The sequence below is a fragment of the Helianthus annuus genome, chromosome 10, assembly GCF_002127325.2.
Source record: "Helianthus annuus cultivar XRQ/B chromosome 10, HanXRQr2.0-SUNRISE, whole genome shotgun sequence".
NCBI lineage: Eukaryota > Viridiplantae > Streptophyta > Magnoliopsida > Asterales > Asteraceae > Helianthus > Helianthus annuus.
This window is the reverse complement of record NC_035442.2, coordinates 10,078,228-10,104,754: the sequence shown is the minus strand read 5'-3', so window position 1 is coordinate 10,104,754 and position 26,527 is coordinate 10,078,228. Positions and strand designations below refer to the sequence as shown.

General features: G+C 38.0%; 1 protein-coding gene across 1 annotated transcript in view; it reads right to left on the bottom strand.

Annotated features, from left to right (window-relative positions):
• Positions 1 to 18,516, bottom strand: part of LOC110880513 (splicing factor U2af large subunit A) — a 28,317-nt gene extending 9,801 nt beyond the window's left edge. The window contains exon 1 of the mRNA XM_022129030.1: positions 18,320 to 18,516. Coding sequence (XP_021984722.1) covers positions 18,320 to 18,516 — 197 coding nt within the window. The remainder of the gene's footprint in view (positions 1 to 18,319) is intronic.
• Positions 18,517 to 26,527: the final 8,011 nt, after the last annotated feature.

Here is a 26,527-nt window from a genome sequence, read left to right as displayed (position 1 = left end):
ATAGTATGTATTAAAACTATTTTAAACATATAAGGGTTGATGCCTACTGATATATTCAGTAAATTTTTATGTTTTAACAGTAAGGAAAAGTCTTAAACTCAGATTTCCAGTTTTGACCTTCTAAGCCTATGCGAAATTACCAAAATGCCCTTTCGGTACATAGTTTGGTTATAAGTAATAAATTTCACGTATAAGTTATACCCTAGTGATAAAACTTAGTAAACTAAGTATTTTTACTGATTACATCAGACCCGAAACTTAGAATTATATTTAAACTCTTTTAAACCTTTAAAATGACTAAAATACCCCTACGAGGCGTAATTTGAGTTTAAATCCGTTTTGGGCATAATAGAAAATATCTCACTGATGTCACAACATATTTAAGGCATATTAACTTAGGAAACTTGCATATAACTCATTTGGTTACCCGTTACGCACTTTTCGCATTCGGATCGACATATGTAATTAATTTGCATATATTAGCCGAAACGGGTCAAACCATATCGTTTTTGTCTCAAAATCCAGAATGTATTTAAGTTACCCATATTAAACAAGCATACAAGCTTGTCGGGTCAAAACCACATTCTGAACCAGTCTTCGCATTATCATGCATTTTAGACCGTATCTTCCTTTTGAAAACTAACCGGTCTAAGTCTAAGCTTAATTAAAGACCCGTTAGGATTCTAATAGGTTATTAGAAACCTTCGTTCCAGATTAGGAGCCCAGTAAAAGATACGTGCACTTGCTGTATTTGATTTATACTTTGCTCAGGTAAATACTCTTAACTTATTTTCCCTATACGGGCTTGGGATACGGTACTATAAAAGTACCGCTTGGTCGGGTGTGTAGTCATTTAAATCATATTATGATTAATGTATTTACATGACCCGTTTAATATGTATTATTTGGTGTATGGCTTTGGGGGTTAAATGACCATGTCTCGGATATCCTTGGCATCATTCAAAGAAATGACCACGACCTAAGCACGGGGTGTAGGCGTACACCTGACAGATGCATTATCTAAAAACTGGTAACTCACTTAAAGGAATCAACCTTGTGGGCATTATACCTATGGCGTGTCAGTTAACTTAAGTCTGGCCCTACAAACCGGCCATAATGGACGACAAATGAGTAAAACTGTATACAAGATTATTTTTAATAATCGTCCCAAGTTATAAATATATTTTTGCCGAAGTGCATTCAAATCAATTTTCAAAATCCTTTCAAAATGAGTCAGTTAAGTTGTATTTACCAGTGTAAACTGACGTATTTTCCAAAAAGGCTAAGTGTAGGTACTAGACGAAATAGGCTGGCTACTCCAGACATCATTACTCAAGTCTCGCAAGCTTTAGATGCCTTTAAAGTCTATTGAACAGTTTCCTTTTTATTTTGATCCGCCTGTGGATCTGTTTCAACTATTTTGTGATACTTAATATTACAATTTTATTTAGTTGAAATGAATCTATATTTTGCTTCCGCTGTGCATTTAAATATTGTGTTGTTTGACTATATATCAACTACGTCACGATACTCCCCACCGGGCCCACCGGTAATACGTGGAAATATCGGGGTGTGACAGGTTGGTATCAGAGCTAACATTGAGTGAATTAAACACTAGCCTTTTGTGTTTAATCTCAGTTACACAGTTGCACATTCTTGAGTCTAGACAAGAACATAGGACTAATCCTAATTCGTTTTAATCTTTTATTTGTTTCCTTTGTTATTTTTCTGATTAGCCCCTGCATGGGCGAGTCATTTTTGTTAGAAGTCCCGTTTAAGGGCAACCATATACTTGCTTAAATTTTAGTGGAACGTTTAGGTTCCTATTATTAGATCTACCATTATAATAAAATGGCAAAATCTAAAAAGGACAAGACCTAGCCATGTGTCACCTTAAGACAGGGCCAAGACGGTAGTTCCACAATTAGATTCAGATCCTTGTTAACATCTCAATTTAGGATTGTTCTGCGTTAAATATTAAAAAGAATCTTAAAGGTAAAACCTAGCCTAAATGTCGTTGCAGATATGGCCAAGATGGTAAAACCTATTCAAAAGATTCAAATCCTTGTTAAACATCTGAAAGCATATTAACATGCTTAACAAATGTGATACGATAAAATCACATAAGTCATTCTTAAATTGGGTTATTCTAAATTCCCTTATTTATATAATCATCCCTTAAGGATGAAGTGCCCACGGGCTATAATTAACGTCCTTTGAGACTAAAGACAGTGGTAGCCTACAACTCCCTGTCAAGAAAAGGTAATGAACTTTGATTCAAACCTTAATGCCTCGATTCCATAAAATCTGGGCTTCTAAATTAAACTTGTCTACGTGACTAGGCCTTTTATGCTATTATTAACTTATAATTTAGGATTTATGATAAAGATCCTGAATAATTATATACTTAACAAATTAACTAGAATGTGTATTAAAAACCATGGTTAATAAATCGTTTAAAATGATAAAACTGTATAAGCTTCCGTATCAACCTTGCCCTTGTTTAATTTTATGTAGCAATTAAAGCTACATGGCTAGGTCGGAGGAAGTGAACAGTCATCCTCTGGAAAACCACGATGAGGATAGGATTAATATAACCAGAGGAGAGCTCCGTACACTAATCGATACAGCTGTATCTAAAGCTGTAGAGGAGCAATTCAGGGAGTATAGTGGGACGTATGGTAGAACTTCTTCAGTACCCCACTCTAAGTCTGTTCCTAAGACTCATTCAGAAGCTCACAGCAAGCCACCCTCTAAGAAAGATGAACCCAAGAAAGAGGATGTTGAACATTCCTCAAACCAACACAGTGTTCCATCCAAGAGGATAGTGTTCGATGATGGAGCGCGTACCAAGTCTTGTACTTATAAGTACTTTGATTCATGCAAACCCCGGGATTTCGCTGGGAAGAAAGGGGCAATAGATTGTATGACTTGGTTAGATGAAATGGACATTGTTGTTGATATCAGCGGTTGTGCTGAAAGGGATATAGTGAAGTATGTATCCCAATCGTTCAAGGGAGAGGCATTAGCTTGGTGGAAGTCTCTCATTCAAGCTGCTGGGAAGATCCCACTCTACAATATGTCATGGGAACAGTTCGTTGCTCTTATTAAAGAGAACTACTGCCCTCAACATGAGGTTAAAAGGATCGAGTCAGATTTCTTATCGTTGGATATGAAAAACCTAGATTGCCAAGCCTATCTTACTAGTTTCAATACCATGTCTAGACTGGTTCCTTACCTTGTAACACCAGAACCCAAGAGAATTGCTCGCTTCATTGGAGGTTTAGCCCCAGAAATCAAAGCCGGTGTTAAGGCTTCAAGACCTGCTACGTTTAGGTCAGCAGCTGATCTCTCTTTGTTCCTTATTTTAGATACGGTCAGGTTGAGAACGCTAAAGAATTCTGAAGAAAGTAAGAGGAAGCGTGAGGATGATAACTCACGAGGGTCAGAAAAGAAGCACAAGGGAAACACTGATTCTAAGAAGTTTGGATCTGGAAAGAATAGTCAGCGAACAGAGGAAAAGCCAAAGTGCACGACTTGCCAAAAACGCCACTTTGGAAAATGCAGGCTTGAGACCAAGTCTCAATCAGGACCACCTGCATGTGGGTTATGCAAGTCTAAAGAGCACAAGACTATTGACTGCAAGAAGATTAAAGATGCTACCTGCTACGGCTGCAACGAGAAAGGGCACATTAAGACTAACTGCCCTAAATACGCCAAGAAGCCGGAGGAAACCAAGAAGACCAATGCTAGGGTCTTCCAGATGAACGGACAGGAGGCTATCCAGAACGACAACGTGATCACAGGTACCTTCCTCATAAATGATGTTTAAGCAAGAGTACTTTTTGATACTGGAGCAGATAAGTCTTTTGTTGATGATAAGTTCTGTAAGTTGTTAAACCTATCTGCTAGAACCTTACGTGTGAAATATGAGGTGGAATTAGCCGATGGAACCATAGAGACAGCCTCGACTGTGTTAGCCGGATTTGATAGCGTTTTAGGCATGGACTGGTTATCTAATAACCAAGCCCAGATCGTTTGCAACAAGAAGCAAGTGGTGGTCAAGACTTCATCTGGTGAGTCGCTTACCATTCAGGGAGATACACAGTATGGATTGCCTGAGCAAGTGTCAATGCTCAAAGCATCTAGATGCTTGAAGAAGGGTTGTGTCATTTATATGGCACAGGTGACTATTGATGAGCAGAAACCCAAGATTGAAGATATTCCCGTCATTTCTGAGTACCCTGAAGTTTTCCTGAAGAACTACCTGGTTTACCACCACATAGGCAAGTAGAATTCAGAATTGACATTATCCCCGGAGCAGCACCTGTGGCAAGAGCACCTTATAGGTTGGCACCAACAGAGATGAAGGAATTGAGGACGCAGCTAGATGATTTAGTAGCCAAAGGTTTTATTAGACCTAGTTCGTCTCCTTGGGGAGCGCCAATCTTGTTTGTCAAGAAAAAGGATGGATCAATGCGTCTATGCATTGATTACCGCGAGCTTAATAAGGTCACTATCAAGAATAGGTACCCTTTGCCCAGGATCGACGATCTGTTCGATCAGTTACAAGGGGCAAGCTACTTCTCTAAGATCGATTTGAGGTCAGGCTATCATCAATTGAAGGTTAAAGATGAATATGTACACAAGACTGCATTTAGGACTCGTTACGGTCATTACGAGTTCCTAGTGATGCCTTTTGGACTCACAAATGCATTCATGGATCTCATTAATCGCGTCTGCAAGCCTTATCTGGATAAATTTGTCATCGTCTTCATCGATGACATTCTCATCTACTCGAAGAATCAAGCTAACCATGAGAAGCATCTTCGATGCATTCTGAAACTGCTTCAACAAGAAAAACTTTATGCCAAGTTTTCAAAGTGTGAATTCTGGCTTCGGGAAGTCCAATTTCTTGGACATGTTGTTAGTGAGCATGGTATCCAAGTAGATCCCGCTAAGATTGAAGCTATTATGAACTGGCAAGAGCCGAATACGCCTACGGAGATTCATAGTTTCCTAGGTTTAGCAGGATACTATAGGCGATTTATTAAAAATTTTTCAAGGATTGCTGCGCCCTTAACTTCGTTAACACGTAAGAATATTAAGTTTGATTGGGGCCCTAAGCAGCAGGAATCCTTTGACATTCTTAAGCAAAAGTTGAGCAATGCACCTGTGTTGTCATTACCTGATGGAATAGAGGAGTTTGTGGTATATTGTGATGCATCACACACCGGGATGGGATGTGTGCTTATGCAGAAAGGCAAGGTCATTGCCTATGCTTCACGTCAGTTGAAGGTGCATGAGAAGAACTACACCACCCATGACTTGGAGCTGGGTGCCGTTATATTCACACTAAAGCTGTGGAGGCACTATTTGTATGGAACTAAGTGTGTGATCTACTCGGATCACAAAAGCCTTCAACACTTGTTCAATCAGAAGGACTTGAACATGAGGCAGTGACGCTGGATGGAAACTCTGAATGATTATGATTGTGAGATAAGATATCATCCAGGCAAGGCAAATGTAGTCGCTGATGCCTTAAGTAGAAAGGAAAGAGTGAAGCCTATAAGAATCAATGCCAAGAGCATTGAGATAAAGAATAGTTTGAATGAAAGGTTGTTAGCTACACAGAAGGAAGTTGTTTTGGAAGCTAAATATCCTGATGAAAAGCTAGGAGTAACTGAAGAGCAGTTATCCTATGGCAAGGACGGAATCCTAAGGTTAAACGGACGTATATGGGTTCCAGTTTATGGAGGACTTCGGGATGTAATCCTCCAGGAAGCCCACAGTTCTAGATATTCCGTTCATCCAGGAGCTGATAAGATGTACCAGGATTTAAAGGCAAATTACTGGTGGATAGGCTTGAAGAAGTCTATAGCTGCTTACGTAGCTAAATGTTTGACGTGTGCGCAAGTCAAAGCTGAACATCAGAAGCCGTCAGGGTTGCTACAACAGCCTGAAATTCCCACTTGGAAATGGGAAATGGTGACGATGGATTTCATCACCAAGCTGCCAAAGACAAGGAAAGGAAATGATACTATATGGGTGATAGTAGATAGACTGACTAAGTCAGCACATTTCCTACCCATTAAGGAAACTTATAGTTCTGACATGTTAGCCTAATTGTATGTCGATAAGATAGTATCTCTGCATGGAGTACCAGTGGCTATTATCTCTGATAGAGATACCAGATACACGTCACACTTTTGGAAAAGTTTCCAACAGTCTTTGGGCACGCGTTTAAATTATAGTACGACTTACCATCCTCAGACGGATGGGCAGAGTGAGCGTACCATCCAAACTTTGGAAGACATGCTTCGTGCATGTGTAATTGACCTAGGTGGTAGTTGGGATAACCACCTGCCATTGATCGAGTTCTCCTATAACAATAACTACCATACAAGCATTAAGGTTGCGCCTTTTGAGGCATTATATGGTAGAAAGTGTAGAACGCCTGTTTGTTGGGCAGAAGTAGGGGAAGCTCAATTGTCAGGACCCGATATAGTCCTTGAAATGATGGACAAGATTGTCCAGATTCGTGACCGCCTGAAAGCTGCCAGGGATAGGCAGAAAAGTTATGCTGATGAAAGGCGAAAACCTCTAAAGTTTGAGGTTGGTGATAAAGTTTGCTAAAAGTATCACCCTAGAAGGGAGTGATGCGATTTGGTAAGAAAGGTAAACTAAGCCCAAGGTATATAGGACCATTCGAGATCATCGAATGTGTTGGATCAGTGGCATATAAGTTAAACTTACCTGAAGAGCTCAGTGGTATTCACAATGTATTCCACATCTGCAATCTGAAGAAATTTTTAGCTGATGAATCGCTAAGCATACCGCATACAGATGTGCATATAGATGAGAGCTTGAAATTTGTGGAAAAACCTTTGTCGATTGAGGATCGACAGGTTAAGAAGCTTCGAAGGAAGCATGTGCCTATTGTCAAGGTTAAATGGGATGCCCGCAGATGTCCCGAATACACGTGGGAGGTAGAGTCCATAATGAAAGAAAAGTACCCTAATTTGTTTCAGTAAATCTCGAGGTCGAGATTTCTTTTAAGGGGGTGAGGATGTAACACCTCGAAAATTCATGTCCAATAATATATCGACACGTGTCATGGACTTAAAACGTGTAAAGGATTGATTTAGAGGGACTAAAGTTGACAAACAGGGAATCTGTGTGTATAAAAGGGTTCAAAATGTCATAACGGATAAATATATCTTTCAATGACCCTACATGATGTTTATACCCTTAAACGAATAAATCATGGATCATACAAAGCTAATTGTGAAAGAAAGTGAGGAATTACAAACTATAGGGGTTAAATGTGTCAACATGTTTAAAGTATACCTCTGAGTGACCTTTTAGCAAACCCGAAGCTTTGTAATGATAAATTATACTCATGAGAATGTGTGATAAAAATTTCACCAAGTTTCGTTATCGTATGAGAAAGTTATGACAATATTCGTATGCGAGGGGTTAAAAGCGTCAACGTTGAAATTTAAGACTTTTCGGTGAACGTATGAATAACCAGGGACTAAACAAAGTTGGGTTATGACATGGGGTCCTTAAAAGTCAAGTTTGGGGGTTAAAAGTGCAAGAAACCATGTGGAAATCAAGTTTGGAAGGACCAGGGACCAAATGTGCAATATTTGAAAGTTGTTACCTGGACCCAGGCCTCACACGGGCCGCGTAAGCCCAGGCAGGACCCTTACGTGGGCCGCCTGGCACTGCCAGATGCAGAATTTCATCACAGCTGCCTGTTACAGCCGGTTTAACCGACTAAACTTACCATTTTTCGATTCAAGGGGCTTGTTTGATGGTTTTAAAAGGGGTTAATTGCTCATTCACTTGAAACTTTCATAACTCACTTCCTGGAGGTTCCTGGAGCTCAAGACTCATTCCTAGTGATCATTAGTCGTGCTTAGGACTATTGTAAGTGTACTTAACCTTCATTAATTCAGTTTTGCTTAGTTTATTAGCGTAAAGTCAAACCGTCGTAATTAAGATTTGACGTCGTCATTAATCTTAACTTGTCCAGTCAAATTTCAAATTGAAAGTACCTATGAGTTGGTAATTATGTGGGCAATAAACCCTTAAAAGGGCACCCTCTGATTCCCACTCTAACTAGGTCAATTGTCGAGTCAAACTTGATATTAAAAAGTCAACAGAAAGCTAATTTTCAAATTAATGCATAATTAGCAATGTAGAAGCTATGCAACCTGTTTTGACACTAATATAACTTGGTAATTAATGTAAGAACATGTCTAAACATGTTCAACTCGACAATTTTCAGTTTAGGCTCGGTTTGGGACCGAAAGTCGCATAGTTTGACTTCTGCTTTGACTTTTAGTTCTGACCAATTTAAGCATGATTTAGAAATGCCTTAGAGCCTTAATAGGACCAAGTTACCTATAAGTATAACCCGTTGTGATTATACAACTTGGTTCATTAGTTATCCGATTTATATGTATGTTTCTGTTAATCTTCTAAATGTTGACTATTATGCACTTATCACCTCAAAATGTGATTTTTGAAAAAGTGAAAGAATAGAAACCTTCACTACTGATTTATAAACTTGTCCCTAAAATTTGACATCAGTTTGAGGTCTAGATTAGGAGTTATGCTCATTAGCGTAAAGGAGGAGCTTTTTTATTAATTAAATGGCGTAATTAGCGTACAGCCTATTTAAACCCGATTTTGATACCAAACTTTTTACCCATTGATATAAAATAATATTTTGGGATATTTAGAGATTTTTATTTATTTTTAGACTGAGCATAACCTAGAGTACTAAGCTTGATTCGGTAGTTACCGGTTTTGCCCTTTTGGGCTATAAAATGAGTTTTACAAATCCTTTTGACCCCAAACCTTTTTCTACTGATCCAATATGATAAATAGGATATTTTAAGCCTTCTGGAATAATAAAAATATCAGCTTTCGATGTAGAACCCGGAATTAGCCCAAAATCGCCTTTTTAAGCGTTTTTAACGCATAGTATGTATTAAAACTATTTTAAACATATAAGGGTTGATGCCTACTGATATATTCAGTAAATTTTTATGTTTTAACAGTAAGCAAAAGTCTTAAACTCAGATTTCCAGTTTTGACATTTTAAGCCTATGCGAAATTACCAAAATGCCCTTTCGGTACATAGTTTGGTTATAAGTAATAAATTTCACGTATAAGTTATACCATACTGATAAAACTTAGTAAACTAAGTAATTTTTTACATCAGACCCGAAACTTAGAATTATATTTAAACTCTTTTAAACCTTTAAAATGACTAAAATACCCCTACGGGGCGTAATTTGAGTTTAAATCCGTTTTGGGCAGAATAGAAGATATCTTACTGATGTCACAACATATTTAAGGCATATTAACTTAGAAAACTTACATATGACTCATTTGGTTACCCGTTACGCACTTTTCGCGTTCGGATCAGCATATAATTTGCATATATTAGCCGAAACGGGTCAAACCATATCGTTTTTGTCTCAAAATCTAGAATGTAACATGCAAGAGAATGATAAAAGGATGTATGAGGCTGAATAGAGAGCCTTGGCTGCGATAAAAATTTCCTTACCTGATAGCATCAAGCATACCTTCAATAAGTACACTAATTCAAAGGATATGTGGGATGCATTACAAAAGAGGTATCAAGGAAATGAAGATGTCAAAAGCAATAAAGTTGCGATCTCTACAGCACGAGAAGGGCCATATGATTGGAGTGTTCATCTGGAAGATAATGAGAATGCCACCCAGGCATTCATGGCAGAGATAGTGCCAGTTGATGAGGCTGAAACTACTGTGAATGATGCTGAGGTTAAAGTGGAGAATGCTGAAGCAAAAGTGGATGTTGAAGTAGAGAAAGAGAGTGAAGCTGAACAGATCGTTGCTGATCAAACTACAGAAGTTCATGAGGAAGAGGTACAATCTAATTCTGTATGTTTAAAATGTCGTGAATTACAGGGTGAGGTTGATAGGTTGACAACACAAAACCAAAGTCTGGTAAGCGAGACGTCTAACATAAAAGAATCAAACTTTTTTGCTAAAAGAAACGAATCTTTATACTTGAAGCTTTAACATGCAAACTAAATGAAAAACTTCAAGTTATAGACTTAGCTCATGACATGATGGCTGAGAAAACAAAAGAGATTTCTGAAAAAGCAAAGAGTTGTTAGATGCACAACTCAAAATTGTTGAACTTGAAAAGAAATTAGGTCAATTCAGGGACTCTACTTTTGTTATGAAGCACATGATGGGTGGGTTAAAGAAGAGTAATGACAAGACCAGTGTGGGCTTCCAGGGCTTTAATGAAGTCCCACCTCCTCTTAGTCATGACTATTCATTCCTGCCTGATGAAGATGATCTAACAGACTTTATGTCAACTGCACCAAGTAGTTTCGCATCAAGTCAAAGTGATGGGCCTGAGAGTGATGATGCTAACAAGAACAATAACAGGGAATCTTTGAAAAGGAAAAATTCACCTCCTAAGAGTAAAAATCAAACTTTTGTTAAAAAGATTAATTTTGTTCAAGGTAGTGATATGAAAAACGAAACCACTGTTATTGAAAATGAATCGAATGTAGAGTTTGCAAAAAATAAGAACATAGAAAAATCTGAAATTAGGCAAACTGAACAAGATTCATCCAAGGCATCATCACCATCTGATGAGGGATCTACCTCAAAGACTCCAGCTAAGAAGTCTTTGAAAAGGGGATCGTGCTTCAAGTGTCACACAAAGGGACATGTAGCTAGCTGCTTTCCTAACAAAAAGAGTGAAGCACAAGTTAGTGAGAGGAAGAGAGAGAATTCACCAGAGAATAGTGGTGATAAAAAGGAGAGAGAGTCAAACTCTCCAAAGAAATCTGCTCCTCAGCAACCAGAGAATGTTGCTGTTGGTGTAGATAAGGCTGGAACAGGAACTCCACAAGTTCCACGTTTTCAAAGAAATCAACCAAGATTTCAGCCTAAATCTCCACCAGGCAGATATGAGAGACCTAGAAGCAGTTCACCAAGAATGAACAATTATAATTCTAATAATTTCAGGAGTCAAGGTCAATATCAAAATCGATACCAAAATAATGGTGGTTGAACTTTTTATAACAATGGCTTTAGAAATTATAACAATCAAGCTTCTTGGAATCAAAATTCAAGGTATCAAAATCAAAATTTTCAAAGGTCAAATAGTCCAAACACATATAGGAACCCTCAGGACCAAAGACCTAGTGGAAATCAAAATCAAATTCCATCAACAGGTCTGAGATCCAAGACTCTAGTTAGGAGTAATGGATATTGGATGGATGTTCCAGTGGTTGGTGAATTTGGACGACCCAAGACCATGAAGGCTTGGGTCCCCCAATCTAACTTATTTCTTAGTTGGTGTGTGCAGGAGCTACTAAGGAGGATTATCAACTTATGGTATGTTGATAGTGGCTGCTCTAGGCAGATGACGGGGGATGTGAGATTGTTGACAGAGTTTGAAAATTATGATGATGGACATGTGAATATTAAATGATTTAAAATGAAGTTCAAAGTGTTGAAAGAAACTAATTGAACTTCATAAAGTCGACACACAAGATAACCTGGCAGATCTTTATACTAAAGCATTTGACAGGGCTCGCTTTGAACATTTAGTTGAACTCAACGGGATGAGGAATCCTGAATAACTGGTTTTTCATAAGAATTTTGTAAATAGTTTACTGCTTTCTTAAAAATAAAATGTCATGGCCCCAGCCCCGGTTTGACTCGATCAGGAGCCGCGGGACAGGAACGCGTGGTATTTAATTGATGCGACAACGGAAGATTTTAACAGGATCTTTTAAAAACTTGAAATTCCCGATTATTTTATTTCATAATTCGGGATAAACCCCGTAATTTACAATATAGGAATTTTACTAGGAAATTCCCTGATTTATTTAAAACATGTTTATTCATTTTAACTGAGCCACCTCTTCAAGCTTGTTAGTGCTCCGTAGCACGTTTTCCTTGATTTACAGCAGGTCGCCTGAAACATGTTTTGAAAATATTTTTTGTCAGCGGGGAAATACTGAGTGAATCATTCATTTTGATAAAATGACACATAGTTATAAATTACAGCATAAGAGCGATTACAATGGCTTCTATCTTATTTTTATATGGCACTTTGTCACTTGCTGACAATGGCGATACCACTATTGGGTCTTTCCCCAAGTAGTGACATTTATCACGGTGAGGATTTATTAGCCTAACCCGTGAGAAATTAGTAATGTGCACAATACCCCACTAGCCAGTGATTAAGATAACCACGACTTAATCGTTGTAATTATAACCTTTGAAAATAATTTGAGGTATTGTAAAACAGTTGATAAAAAGAGAATGACTCACATTGCAAGTTTAGACGGGCAGCGTTTAGCCTACTGATTATAGCCTGATTAACCTAAATTCAAATAACAATGCACACGAAACTAGGTCAGTAACTAATACAGCATTTACGATAACTCACGAGATTAAACCCTCACGACGAATGACAAAGTGCAATACTTAAACATCGATCGAGTTTACGACGAATGACAAAGTATAAACCCAATTTGAGCAACACTTAAACATCCGTTGGATAGTTTCAATCGATCAGACATTGAATCGTAATAGCGATCGAGTTATTACCCTGTTTGTCGCGGCAGCGTTTAGTGATTTTGTGTGTTTTGTAGTAATTGAACGATATCTCAGTGTGTATAACGAATTTTTTCATTGAACAAGTGCCAGAATTCAACTCCCACACCTCTCTATTTATACTGAAAACTTGGCACCCTCACGTGACGCGAGGGGTCACATAGGTGCGTCGCGTGACGCGAGGGGTCTCACTCTACCATAGGGTAGCCACGTCCCTAACTAGCTTAGCTGAGTTGACAGAATGATAAAATTCGATTTTGACAGCAAATTATGTGGATAATCGTCAACAGGGAATACCCCCCCCCCCCCCTGAGTTTTAGGGGCCCTGATCCTGATTTTGATTGTTCTGAAAATTTTAGGGCTTATGCAGGATCATTTGTGGGTCTCAATTAGGGTTTCCTATTAGACAATTAAAACAATAATTAATAGTTTTGGTGAGAGTTGTTACATCCTCCCCACCTTAATTAAAATCTCGTCCTCGAGATTTACTGAAATAAATGAGGATATTTCCGCTCATTTCTGATTCTAGCTCCCAAGTGTATTCTGGTCCTCTCTTTGAATCCCATTTGACTTTGACTAGCACTAGTCGTTTGTGTTTGAGAAACTTAACCTTTCTGTCTTCTATCTACAGTGTCTTCTCAACAAATTTCAACTTTTCATTTACCTTTACATCTTGAAGAGGTACTACCAGGGATTCGTCAGATAGACATTTCTTGAGATTGGATACATGAAACACATCATGTACTCCAGCTAGTTCTTCTGGTAGTTGTAAACGATAAGCAACGGGTCCTATTTGTTGGATTACGGGAAATGGTCCTACGTACCTTGGACTCAGCTTTCCTTTCTTACCAAACCGTACTACTCCTTTCAAAGGAGAAACTTTCAAGAGTACCTTGTCTCCAACTTGAAACTCTAGTGGCTTGCGTTGATTGTCTGCGTAACTCTTCTGGCGATCTCGAGCCGTTTTCAGTCTTTCCTTGATTTGAGTGGTCTTGTCGGTAGTTTCTTGTACAATTTCAGGACCTGATAATTGACTTTCTCCTATTTCTGCCCAACAAACTGGAGTTCTACACTTGTTTCCATACAGTGCTTCGAATGGGGAAGCTTTGATGCTTGTATGATAACTATTATTATAGGAGAATTCGATCAAAGGTAGGTGATCATCCCAGTTTTCACCAAAATCTATCACACATGCCCGGAGCATATCTTCCAAAGTTTGTATCGTCCTTTCACTTTGTCCGTCTGTTTGTGGATGATATGCAGTACTTAAATTTAGTCGGGTTCCCATTGCTTCCTGGAAACTCGTCCAGAAATGGGAAGTGAAACGACTATCTCTATCCGAGACAATGGAAAGTGGAACTACATGTAAGGATACTACTTCGTCTACATACAACTTGGCTAACCTCTCCATACTAAAGGTTTCTTTCATGGGTAGAAAATGAGCTGATTTGGCTAATCGATCCACAATTACCCAAATCACATCATTACCTTTTCTGGTTTTGGGTAACTTAGTAACAAAGTCCATTGTTATGAGTTCCCATTTCCATACAGGCATTTCTAATTGTTGTAGTAGTCCCGAAAGTTTCTGATGTTCTGCCTTTACTTGCGAATAAGTAAGACACTTAGAAACATATTTTGCTATATCCTTTTTCATTCCTATCCACCAGAAATTATTTCTTAAATCTTGGTACATTTTATTGTTTCCGGGATGTATGGTATACCTAGATTTACGAGCTTCCTCTAAAATCTTATTTCTTAATTCTCCTTGCTTAGGTACCCAAATTCTTTTCTTATGGAATCTCCAAATTCCATCATTTCCTTGCTCTAACTCTTTTATTCGTCCTTTCATTCCTTCAGTATTGTCTTCGATTGCTGTTTCTTGAACTTTCTTTAGTTGTTCCATTAAATCTAACTGCAGATTTAATCTAAGAGCACGAACTCGCTTTTGCTTTTCATGATACTTACAACTTAAAGCATATGCGACTACATTTGCTTTTCCTTCGTGATATTGAATATCACAGTCGTAGTCACTTAGGATTTCCATCCATCTCCTTTGTCTCATTTTTAATTCTTTTTGCCCAAATATGTATCTTAAACTTTTATGATCCGTATAGACAGTAAACTTACTTCCATACAGGTAATGTCTCCAAATCTTAAGGGCAAAAATTATGGCTCCTAACCCTAAGTCATGAGTTGTATAATTTTCCTCATGCTTTTTCAATTGCCTGGATGCATATGCAATTACCTTCTTGCGTTGCATTAACACACATCCTAATCCTAGCTTAGAAGCATCACAGTAAACCTCAAAATCTTCTGTTCCTTCTGGCAAAGCTAGAATTGGAGCATTTGTTAACTTTTGCTTTAAAATATTAAAAGCCTCTTCTTGCTTAGGTCCTCATTCAAAGTTAACTGATTTACAGGTTAACTTAGTTAATGGCACGGCTATCTTAGAAAAATCCTTAATGAATCGCCTATAATATCCGGCTAACCCTAGAAAACTTCTAACTTCCGTAGCCAATTGCAGGACCTTCCATTTGGTAATTGCTTCTATTTTGGAGGGAACTACGTGAACACATTCGTGATTTACCATATGCCCCAAAAATTGCACCTCCTGTAGCCAAAATTCACATTTCGAGAATTTGGCATAAAGCTTTTCCCTTCTTAACAAAGTTAAGAGTGCATGCAAGTGCTGACAGTGTTCATCCTGACTTTTGGAATAAATAAGTATATCGTCGATGAAGACAATTACAAATTTATCCAAATACGGTTTACAGATCCTATTCATCATGTCCATGAATGCCGCAGGTGCATTCGTTAGTCCAAAGGGCATGACTGTAAACTCGTAATGACCATACCTAGTTCTGAAAGCAGTTTTAGGTATGTCTTCTTCTTGTACTTTCAACTGATGGTATCCGGAGCGTAAGTCTATCTTAGAAAAATACCTAGCTCCCTGGAGTTGATCAAAAAGATCATCAATCCTAGGTAATGGGTATCGATTCTTAATTGGAACCTTATTCAATTCCCTATAATCAATACACATTCTCATTGACCCATCTTTCTTTTTCACAAACAATACTGGAGCTCCCCACGGGGATGAACTAGGTTGTATGAATCTTTTACTTAGCAATTCATCTAACTGCTTTTTCAATTCTAGCATTTCAGTGGGTGCTAACCGGTAAGGTGCTTTAGCTATTGGTGTAGTTCCAGGAATCAGATGAATCCTAAACTCTACTTCCCTGTCGGGTGGTAATCCAGGTAGTTCTTCTGGGAATACATCAGGGTATTCTGAGATTACTGGAATTTCCTTAAGCTCCTTACTTTTCGTGTTATTGATTACTGAAATCATATACACTACTTCTTGTTTTCTTGAATAACTGGCCAATTTCATTACTGAAATAAATTTCAGTGGCTTTCGTGGCTTATCTCCTGTAATTGAGATTACCTCTCCTGTGGGTGTATGATTTCTATGGAATTTTTATCGCTGAGAATTCGAGCATGTTGGCTACTAACCAATCCATTCCTAATACTACATCGAATCCGGCTAAATTCATAGGTAACAAGTTTGCAGAAAATTTATGACCTAAGAGTTCTATCTTTCCTTCTCGCAAAACCTTATCTATGTTAACAGAATTTCCATCTGCCGTTTCGACTGTAAAAATCTGCCTAAGGTTGGTTAAGGGTAAATTAAGAGCTTGGCAGAATGAAGTATTTATAAAACTTTGGTTTGCACCAGAGTCAAATAATACTTTTGCATACACGTTGTGCACTAGGAACGTACCAGCTATCACATCTGGAATGAGTTCTGCTTCTTGAGTGGTCAGCTGGAATGCTCTGGCATTCTTCTTAGTAACTCCATCGGCTGTCTTGGCTTTGTTGTCTGCTGGTTTGACCAATTTTGGGCAGTCTGGCCTAAGATGTCCAGCCTCTCCACAATTATAGCAGACCATGGCTTTCTTCTTTCTGCAATCTTCTTCTTGATGCCCTGGAATTTTACAGAAATTGCAATACCCCTTGCATCTTCCAAAATGCTTCCTTTTACAAGCATTGCAAAATGGAACAGTGGAAGATTGCCAAATTCCCTTTTTCCGAAAATTATTACGGTTACCCACACGGAATCCTTGGGTAATCTTTTGGGCTACTTCCTTTTTCCGATTTTCTTCACTTGTGCGTACCAGTTCGTCAGTTAGGGTGTTAGCTAATTCTACCGCATCGTCAATAGTGCGAGGTCTCGCAGCTTTAACGATATTACGGATTTCGCCAATCAACCCCCAAATATAGCGGGAAATAAGCATCGGTTCCGGCGAAGCCAGCGTTGGTACCACTCTCGCATACTCGAAGAACGTCGAAGTATATCCTCGACAATCTACCCCCATCATCTGATGGTTCAGGAACTTATTTGCCATTTGTTCCTTTTCATATTCGGGACAGAATTTTGTTTCCATTAGCTGCTTAAATTCCTCCCAATTCATGGCATAGGCCATATTTCTTCCTTTGGCTTGAAGTACCGTATTCCACCACTCTAGCGCCCCTTCTTTAAAAAGATGCGACGCATACATGACCTTGTCCTCCTCAGTACATTTACTTATCATAATTACTGCTTCGCTTTTCTCCAACCAACGTAGTGTCGCAGTCGCCCCTTCATTGCCTGCAAATCCAGCTGGTTTACAAGCAAATAATTCTTTGTAAGTGCAACCAGGCATTGCAGCTTTCATTTTCTTAAGAAGTAGGGCCTGCTGTGGATCATTATCGTGATTCGTATGGTTGCCGCCTCCGTTTACACTATTACTGAAGTTATCTTCTTGAGTACGTTTACTAGGATAATTTCTTGAGGTTCAACAGGTTTCTGGGTAGCAGCCAGAATTGCTGGAATAGCATTGGCTATCCCTTGAACAACGATATTTTCGATATCTTGCCTAGTCATAAATTGACCTTCCGGATTTTGCTCTGATTGGTTAACTTCGTTAACTGGTTCATTACTAGCGTTTGCCATCTGATAATTAATTTATATAAATAATTAGCATAAAATAATTGATAACCAAATATAACAAAACAATTACACATATTCACACTAATTTTACAACACATGTATAGCCAAAATTTTCGATTTCTTGACTTCCATTTTTATAGATTATATTAGGCATCCGTACACACTGTTATTTTACAAAGTTTTATTTTTTAGTTATTTTACAGAGTACTATTTTTATTACTATTGTTTATTATACAAACACAACCTCCCAACCACACTATCCCTTGTCAGCTGGCATTTTAGAAGCGACGTTCCCTCTCGTCGTACTTCCAGGAGATTTCTTCTCCTACCTCACGGATCCTATTCCTTGCAGTCACCAGCTCCTCGCCAAAATGGCGGAGTTCAGCTAGGTTTTCATTACTCATCGGTGGGTTTGGTATAGGTTCTGGGTCAAATTGAGGGAAAAAGGTATAAGGGTTATTAAGGAGGTTTTGAAACTGCCAGTCGTTAGTCCACCACTCGTCCATTTCTCCTAAAGGTTGGGTGTGGATTAGAGGGTCTGGAATGGCTGGTTCTAAGTTTATTGGAAGTTGAGTTTCAGCAGGATATGGGTAGAGGTTATTATTGATAGGCCTGAGAATATCGCAACTTGCCAGTACTCGATCTAATTCCTCCTGTAGTGGCAATTCCTCGACTTGCCTAGAACTTTCCCCAATTTCTATTTCTACTTGCCTAGCATTTTCCTTAATCTCGATCCCTTTTCCTTTATCAATGGGATTTTCAATTTTGGGAACTTTTCTAGTTGCTGGGTTCCTCCTACGAACTTTCCTCCATCCTACAAATCTTCTCCTTTTCCTAGGCTTTGATTTCTCCGGAGGTGGAGCTTGAAATTCCATATGTTCCTCCACATTGGCGATGTAACCAGTAAAGTCTTTGGATATGTTCACAGGATAGAGATTGAGATTCTCTAGGGCTTCAGATAACTCATTCATGCTGTTTAGCATATATGCAAAAATGCACACAAAATGCTAAGTTAAAATTTTATAATAAAATTTCACAGATAAACATTCAAGTATTATTGCATACCGTGGGACTAATTTAATACAAAGGACAACTAAAAATTAAAACATACTAGGGTTTATTGTAAACTTATTTATTTACTGGGTAAAAATTTTCTTGAGAGTTTTTGGATTGTAGCTGATATGGGTGCTAATACTGGGTAAGGGTATTGATAGTTTAAAGGTTAGTATTTACTGCTACAGTGGCTAACATATAGAGATCTGCCCATTTTTCATCTAATTCGTCTTCCCATGGTGGATTATTGCCTATTTCCTGGATTTCCTGATTAACCCTCACTTCTTTTGGTTGTGATTTCTTTCTTTTCTCCTGACTTTTACTAATAATCAAACTTCTTTTATTAGGAGAAAGTGGTTTCTCAAACTGTGCCTTACGGACAAATATTCCGTCCTCAGTGCTGGGTATTTTGAGGATGAAGTTCCTTTTTCTTTTGGTGAAGTATCTAATTTATGGTAGATGTCCGAAAGTCTTTGTTTACCCATACTGTAAACAAATATTCAAATAATAAAACATGTAATCACAAAATGGCAATCAGTAAAATTAAGTATTCTCTTAAATACTTAATTGGCTTAAATCAGTGGCTCTGATACCACATTTTCCTGTCACGGCCCCAGCCCCGGTTTGACCCGGTCAGGAGCCGCGGGACAGGAACCCGTGGTATTTAATTGATGCGACAGCGGAATATTTTAACAGGATCTTTTAAAAACTTGAAATGCCCGATTATTTTATTTCATAATTCGGGATAAACCCCGTAATTTACAATAGAGGAATTTTACTAGGAAATTCCCTGATTTATTTAAAACATGTTTATTCATTTTAACTGAGCCACCTCTTCAAGCTTGTTAGTGCTCCGTAGCACGTTTTCCTTGATTTACAACAGGTCGCCTGAAACATGTTTTAAAAATATTTTTTGTCAGCGGGGAAATACTGAGTGAATCATTCATGTTTTATAACCTTTGAAATAATTTGAGGTATTGTAAAACATTTGATAAAAAGAGAATGACTCACATTGCAAGTTTAGACGGGCAGCGTTTAACCTACTGATTATAGCCTGATTAACCTAAATTCAAATAAAAATGCACACGAAACTAGGTCAGTAACTAATACAACATTTACGATAACTCACGAGATTAAACCCTCACGACGAATGACAAAGTGCAATACTTAAACATCCATCGAGTTTACGACGAATGACAAAGTATAAACCCAATTTAAGCAGCACTTAAACATCCGTTGGATAGTTTCAATCGATCAGACATTGAATCGTAATAGCGATCGAGTTATTACCCTGTTTTTCGCGGCAGCGTTTAGTGATTGTGTGTGTTTTGTAGTAATTAAACGATATCTCAGTGTGTATAATGAATTTTTTCGTCGAACAAGTGCCAGAATTCAAGTCCCACACCCCTCTATTTATACTGAAAACTTGGCACCCTCGTGTGACGCGAGGGGTCACATAGGTGCCTCGCGTGACGCGAGGGGTCTCACTCTACCATAGGGTAGCCACGTCCCTAACTAGCTTAGCTGAGTTGACGGAATGATAAAATTCGATTTTGATAGCAAATTATGTGGATAATCGTCAACAGGGAATACCCCCCCCCCTGAGTTTTAGGGGCTCTGATCCTGATTTTGATTGTTCTGAAAATTTTAGGGCTTATGCAGGATCATTTGGGGGTCTCAATTAGGGTTTCCTATTAGACAATTAAAATAATAATTAATAGTTTTGGTGAGAGTTGTTACATTAAAAATACAAAAACATTGAAAAATCAAAAACATAAAAAAGTAGAAAATAAAAAATGAGTTATCACTGTGTGAAAAAGAAGAAATGATAATACATCAGCAAGTTAGACTGTCACACTGAAAATGAATTAAATTGCTTAAGTGTGATAGCAGCTTCATCATACGATGTATTAGTAGGCAAAAAGCATGAAATAATCAACTTACCAATGTGATATAAACCTAAATGAACTGTGTGTGAGTGGGGAACACAACAGTGGTGTATGGTTTAATGACCTTAAATCTTGGGTTGATAGATTGCCAAAATCTGAGGTTTTGGGTCTTTATACTGTTATTTCATCTGGGGATATCAGGGTTGTCCTTCTGTTGCATCCAGATACATGCTGACCTAGGCATAACCAGGATATCTTAAAAGAGCAAAAAAAAAGTCCAATCCCATAAATGAAGAAGCTCTCCTAAAGAGTCATTCAAAATGCGCAAAATGCATAATTCGTATCAAAAATGGTATTTGTCTTAGCCCTCGTTAGATATTTTGGTCTCTTTGCTGTACGGAAGTACTGACCTGATCACCAATTATCTATCGTTGAAAAACAAAACGGATGAATTCAGTATATTCACCTACTACGATGAATCTTTGTGCATACCTTGATCGCGGGGGTATATCCTGAAGTGGGACACACTAGTATATCAGTAATAAAATTACCTTAACGTATCATATGGTAATGGTACTTGAAATGTTCATGCATTTTGTTTAAGTGGACAAACATACTGGTAATCGTCTTGGACTACTTTTCATGAAAAATTAAATAAAGAATTATCTAATAGTGTGAAACAGTTTGATTGTGCTGATATGATCTTCTTACCGGCGATTCTCACAAAAATTGAGTGTTTATTGCTTTTGTATTTACTTGCTTTTAGAAAGTATAAAAATCCAAAAATAGTGTCTTTTTTCTGTTTACAATTCTTAATGTATGGAAAACTGTTATTCTTGGAGGAATTGTTACTGATAGGGGGAGACAGTGCTAGAAAGTGAGTTCAAAATTTGAGTGAATTGCAAATTTTGTCCTTTATCTTTATACCCTTTTGCAGGCGGTGTCCTTTATCTTTAAAATTGATGAGTTTTGTACTTCAGGTTTTAAAATCCTGCACGTTATGTCCTTTAGGCCTAACCTAGTTAGTTTCTTCAGTTAACTATTGTCACGTGTCTTGCACATGAGGGTATCCTTGTCTTTTCACCTTTTCAGGGGTTATTGTGTAAAAAACTTATATACAAGGACTACTTTGTAAAAATAAATAATAATATTTGATTAAACAAATCTCACGCTCTTTCTCTCGTCTTCTCTCTCTCTCTCTCTCTCTCTCTCTCTCTCTCTCTCTCTCTCTCTCAAAAAACCTCTGCAGTCTTCAATTCAACAAGCCCTAAAAAATGATGATATAGCATAGCCACACATGAGCTTTATTTTAAGAACACTTATTTAATTAAAAATATTCTACTCAACAGCATATACCAATTTAAAGAATACCTTGAAGTATCTGAATTCTGAAGAAAGGAGTTTTAACCAGTTCCTGTAACAATGGATGTAAAACTTCATTAACACTATCAACTGTCTCATAATCACAACAACAATCCTCAACAAATCCTGTATATTTATGCGAACCCTGCTCAATCAACAAGTAAGAATAAAACTAAATTAGCATTCACTATTCAGTAATGTTTTTGTTAAATAAACTCAAAATCCATTATCCTAATCCCAACCATCTCTAAACTACCAAACTACACCAAAAACTAATTCAGAAATCACACAATCAATAACTTGCAACTACATCTGAATATGCAGAGCGTTACTGAACCAGAGAAATTCCAGCGTCAATCGGTGAAATCTACCGGATCGCGGATCTAGATCTGTCAACAAACATGAGTTCTGGAACAAATCGGTTCAATGCCGATGTTGAGAAATTCTGATTTAAACAGAGTGAATTTAAGAGAGTTTAGAGGGTGTTGTGGATTTATGTAGCTCTGCTTTTGTAGTAATCTGAATAGTTGGATACGGAAAGTATTATATAGATGGATTGGGAATGAACTGGAGTGGGAATAAAAGATTGGGGATTTGGGGATTTTTTATTTGTTCAAATGAGATGATTTGGTTAGTGGGTGGTGGTGATGGTTGGCGGCGACGATTGAGAGAAGTAGAGGGGATCGGAGGTGGTTGAGGGTGGTGGTCGGAGGTGGTTGTTGGTGGTGGCTGGAGAGAGGTAGAGAGAGAGAGAAAGAGCTAGAGAGAAAGAGGGTGTTGTTTCTTTATATATAAATGTATATACACATATTGTATTATTTTTAAATTTGTTTTTGTTTTATTTATTAACATATTTTAAAGTAATTGGTAAAAAGACTAAATTGCCCTTGAGTGATCAGATTTAACAGAAAAAATTAACTGAGTTTGGCTCAAAGGACATAACGTGCAGGATTTTAAAACCTAAAGTACAAAACTCGTCAATTTTAAACATAAAGGACACCGCCTGCAAAAGGGTATAAAGATAAAGGACAAAATTTGCAATTCACTCTCAAAATTTTAAATCATGCAGGTTCTTGTGTGTTGGACAAAAGTTTTGCGTGTTGGTGATAAAATTGGAAATTGCTTAATCTGTGATACAGTTTAACTATCTCTTGAATAATAATAATTTATTTAACTTTGTTGAAAAATTCTTCTGGTTTCTCGAGATGTTTGTTTTATAGTCTACAGATTGAAGCAGTATGTTGCTGTGAAGTTGCTGAGAAGATGAGAGTTTGATTGGATGCATGGTAGAACCTCATTTCTACATTGCAGACAAGATTGAAGAGTTTGAAGATTGCGATGCAAATGCTAAACTGGAGTTTACTCAAGTGCTAACGTTTTGAAGATTTGGTAATTGGATGCATCATCGTAGGGGGAGTCTGTTGCTGACAGAAGCTATTGAAGCTGAAGCTATCCAAAGACCAAAGACAGTACAAGATTACATGAAGATTGCAAGACAGTACAAGATTACATGAAGATTGCAAGATGACTGAAGACAAAGTTATTTTTTGAAGCTATTGTCAAGGGGGATTTTGTTGGTGCATATTTGTGACAACAGCTTAGATTTGGTCTTTGGATATCTTGTAATTAGTTAAATGATAAACGGTTAGCGGGTTTAGCTTTTTAATAGTTAGTTGTAATGTTTGGGCTAACCAAACCCACCCACATTGGGTGATGGGGGGACGAATTGGGCCTAGCCCATGTAGGAAACCCTAGCCTAATGTTGCAACCTTGTGTTATATAAACAAGGCTTTGCTATAGGGTTTAGGTTAATCAGCCAAAACAGTTTTAGAGAGAATTCGTGAGAGGCATTAGGGCTTTGGACGAATTTGGTGTGTGTGAGAGGGATCTTGATTGATTGTAATCAGTTTGATAGATAATCAATAAAGATCGGGTTGATTGTGAATTGTTGTTTCTGTTTCTACTCGTTTCTGTGACATTCTGATCAAGAGGATTCCGCACTCTTGATTGGATTGACAATTCTGTGAAGATCCATACGAACAAGGGGACCTACACCGTTGTGGGCTTAGAAGTTTCTGCAGGCTTTGTATTTAAGGGTAGGGTCTGACCACGCCCCATGCCCGGCTGGGCACGACCCCTTGGTCAGCTTCTGTTTTCTTTTTTTTTTTTTTTTGTGTTCGGGGTGTTGCTGAGGGGTCGGGCATGCCACGTTATTCCTTCTTTTTGTATTTATGTTGTTTTGGCTGCTTATTTGCTTCTTTTGTTCTTTTAAGCTCATTTGGTCCTGTAAATTCAAAAGGATCAAAGAAATGTATTTTTTTCAACATTAATACTAAAAAAGGGTTAGTTTTATGCCTTACTTGATGAAATTTATATGTTGCATTTTGTACACATCAAATATCCCCACACTTGAATCTTTGCTTGTCCTCAAGAAAAACTCTTTAAATGTGACTTACACACCCAAATGGAATATGTAGAGAAGAAGTTTTGTGGCTTGTCTTGAGTGTCGGAAATCCAAGATCTTTATTTTAATTTCGTTTTTATTTTATTTACAATCCTATTTGTCATGATTTATTTAGGCATAACTTGCCTCTCTAAAATTCTATTTATTTATATACAAGTTTACGTACCTCATAAGAGATCACTCAATACTCGGCTGAAGATGTATTTTTGTGATAACACTCGATTCCGGCATGGAACTTACTTCTACCATATACTTGCCAAGCGATCAAACCTCCTCCTTTTTAACTATAAACATTTGTAAATATCAATTGGACTTTGGAAAGGGTTAGGCTCGGGCTAAGGGTAGGTGATTTTTGGGTTAGTAGTTAGCAAAAATGGTGAAAGTGTAAAAAGCGTTGGTTGTCGTAAAACTTTTTGTTTTAGTGACATTTATTCAAACTAAATACTTTCAAACAAGATTTTTGAGGAACTTGTTTGGTTATTGTAAGAACTATGTTTTTTTTGTCACAAGATAACCGAGCTTTTTACTAAAATAAATGGGTTTTGAAAGAAAAAGGTTTAGGTGGGTAATGGATGTTTGTTTTGCAGGTTTTTGAAACGTAAAGGTTTAGGGTCAGAGGGGTTAACTAGGGGGATTTTAGGTGGTGGAGTAAAAAGAAGGAAAACAATGGTTTTGAATGAAAATGAGTTAGTCCTAATGCCTCCATCATTTACTTACTTGGGTTTAAGTTGGTAAGGACCGGGAATGTATCGTCTTGGCAAGTTCTAGAGTCGTAAGAAGCAAGCGACTATTCACACAAGAAACGAAAATGAGCATTTAGTTTAAAGATGCATGCATGTATGCTCAATAAAGGCTCAAAATTCACTTATTGTGGGAATGGGTTTATAGTGTGAACAAGTATGTATAATCAAATTTTAAAAAAGATTTGTCATGCCCTTTTTATAATTTTCTTGTTTGGTTCTTTTTATCACGAAGCTATCGGTTGTAAATTCATAAAAACATAACCTTTTTAGAACTTGTTATTCCCAAATTAAACCAGACAAGTAAATTTTTTTTTAAAGATTTGGGGTGATTAGCGGTTCCAATACGAGTTTTGTATAAGGCTTGTTATTAGAGCTTGAAAGATTCAAGGTTTTAGCTCCCCCCCCCCCCACACACACTTAAATTACACATTGTCCTCAATGTGTCCAAAAATATGTTTTTCGGTTGATTTAAATGTGTAAAAGTGTTTAAAAAACAGGATTTTGTGTTACTGGGCACCTGGCCACGGGCCCGTGTTGTCCGGGCACGGCCCCGTGGTCAGAGTGCCAGTATCAAAATTGAACAGAAGGTTAACCACGGGGCGTGTTCAGTGAACACGGCCCGTGGTCAGTTACCTGATAAAAAAAAATTATGCAGGATCCTGGGCACGGGGCGTGTTGGGCTGGGCACGGCCCCGTGCTGCACATGCTGGGAAGCTGAAAAAAGTTGTCGGGAGGCATTGATTACGTGAATGGGGTGTGGTTTTAACGTCCCTTCGGCAGTTTTCATTTTTTCGAGTGTGTTTTATTCCTGAAAAGTAAGACTAGACTAGAAAACATAAAAGTTAAACTAAAATAATATTAAGGATAGTTCCGCGGAATGCCTCCGTAATGCGCCACGTTTATAAGGGTCCTTGGCTGGACCCAAAGCCTGTCACATGTTACCCGAGCGGGATGTCTCGCATCCCGTGTTGCATCGTCGGAGAACGTCATCCAAGCTTGAGTCTATGACATCCATGTAGTTGACCGGATCATCCTCTACTCTTTTTCCAACCCCGAACTTCATCTCCTTGTCTCCTACTCTCAATGTCAGTTTTCTGTCACTCATATCCACCATGGCACGAGCGGTGGCGAGGAATGGCCTTACTAAAATGAGCGGAACTTCGGTGTCTTCTTCCATGTCGAGTATGACAAAGTCGGCCGGGAAGACAAATTGTCCGACTTTTACCAAGAGATTCTCGGTGACACCTTGTGGGTATTTGACCGACCTATCGGCGAGTTGTATGCTCATTTTTGTGGGGCTTGGTTTTCCTAGTCCAAGTCGGTCAAAAATTGATGCGGGCATGAGGTTAATACTAGCCCCAAGGTCGGCTAATGC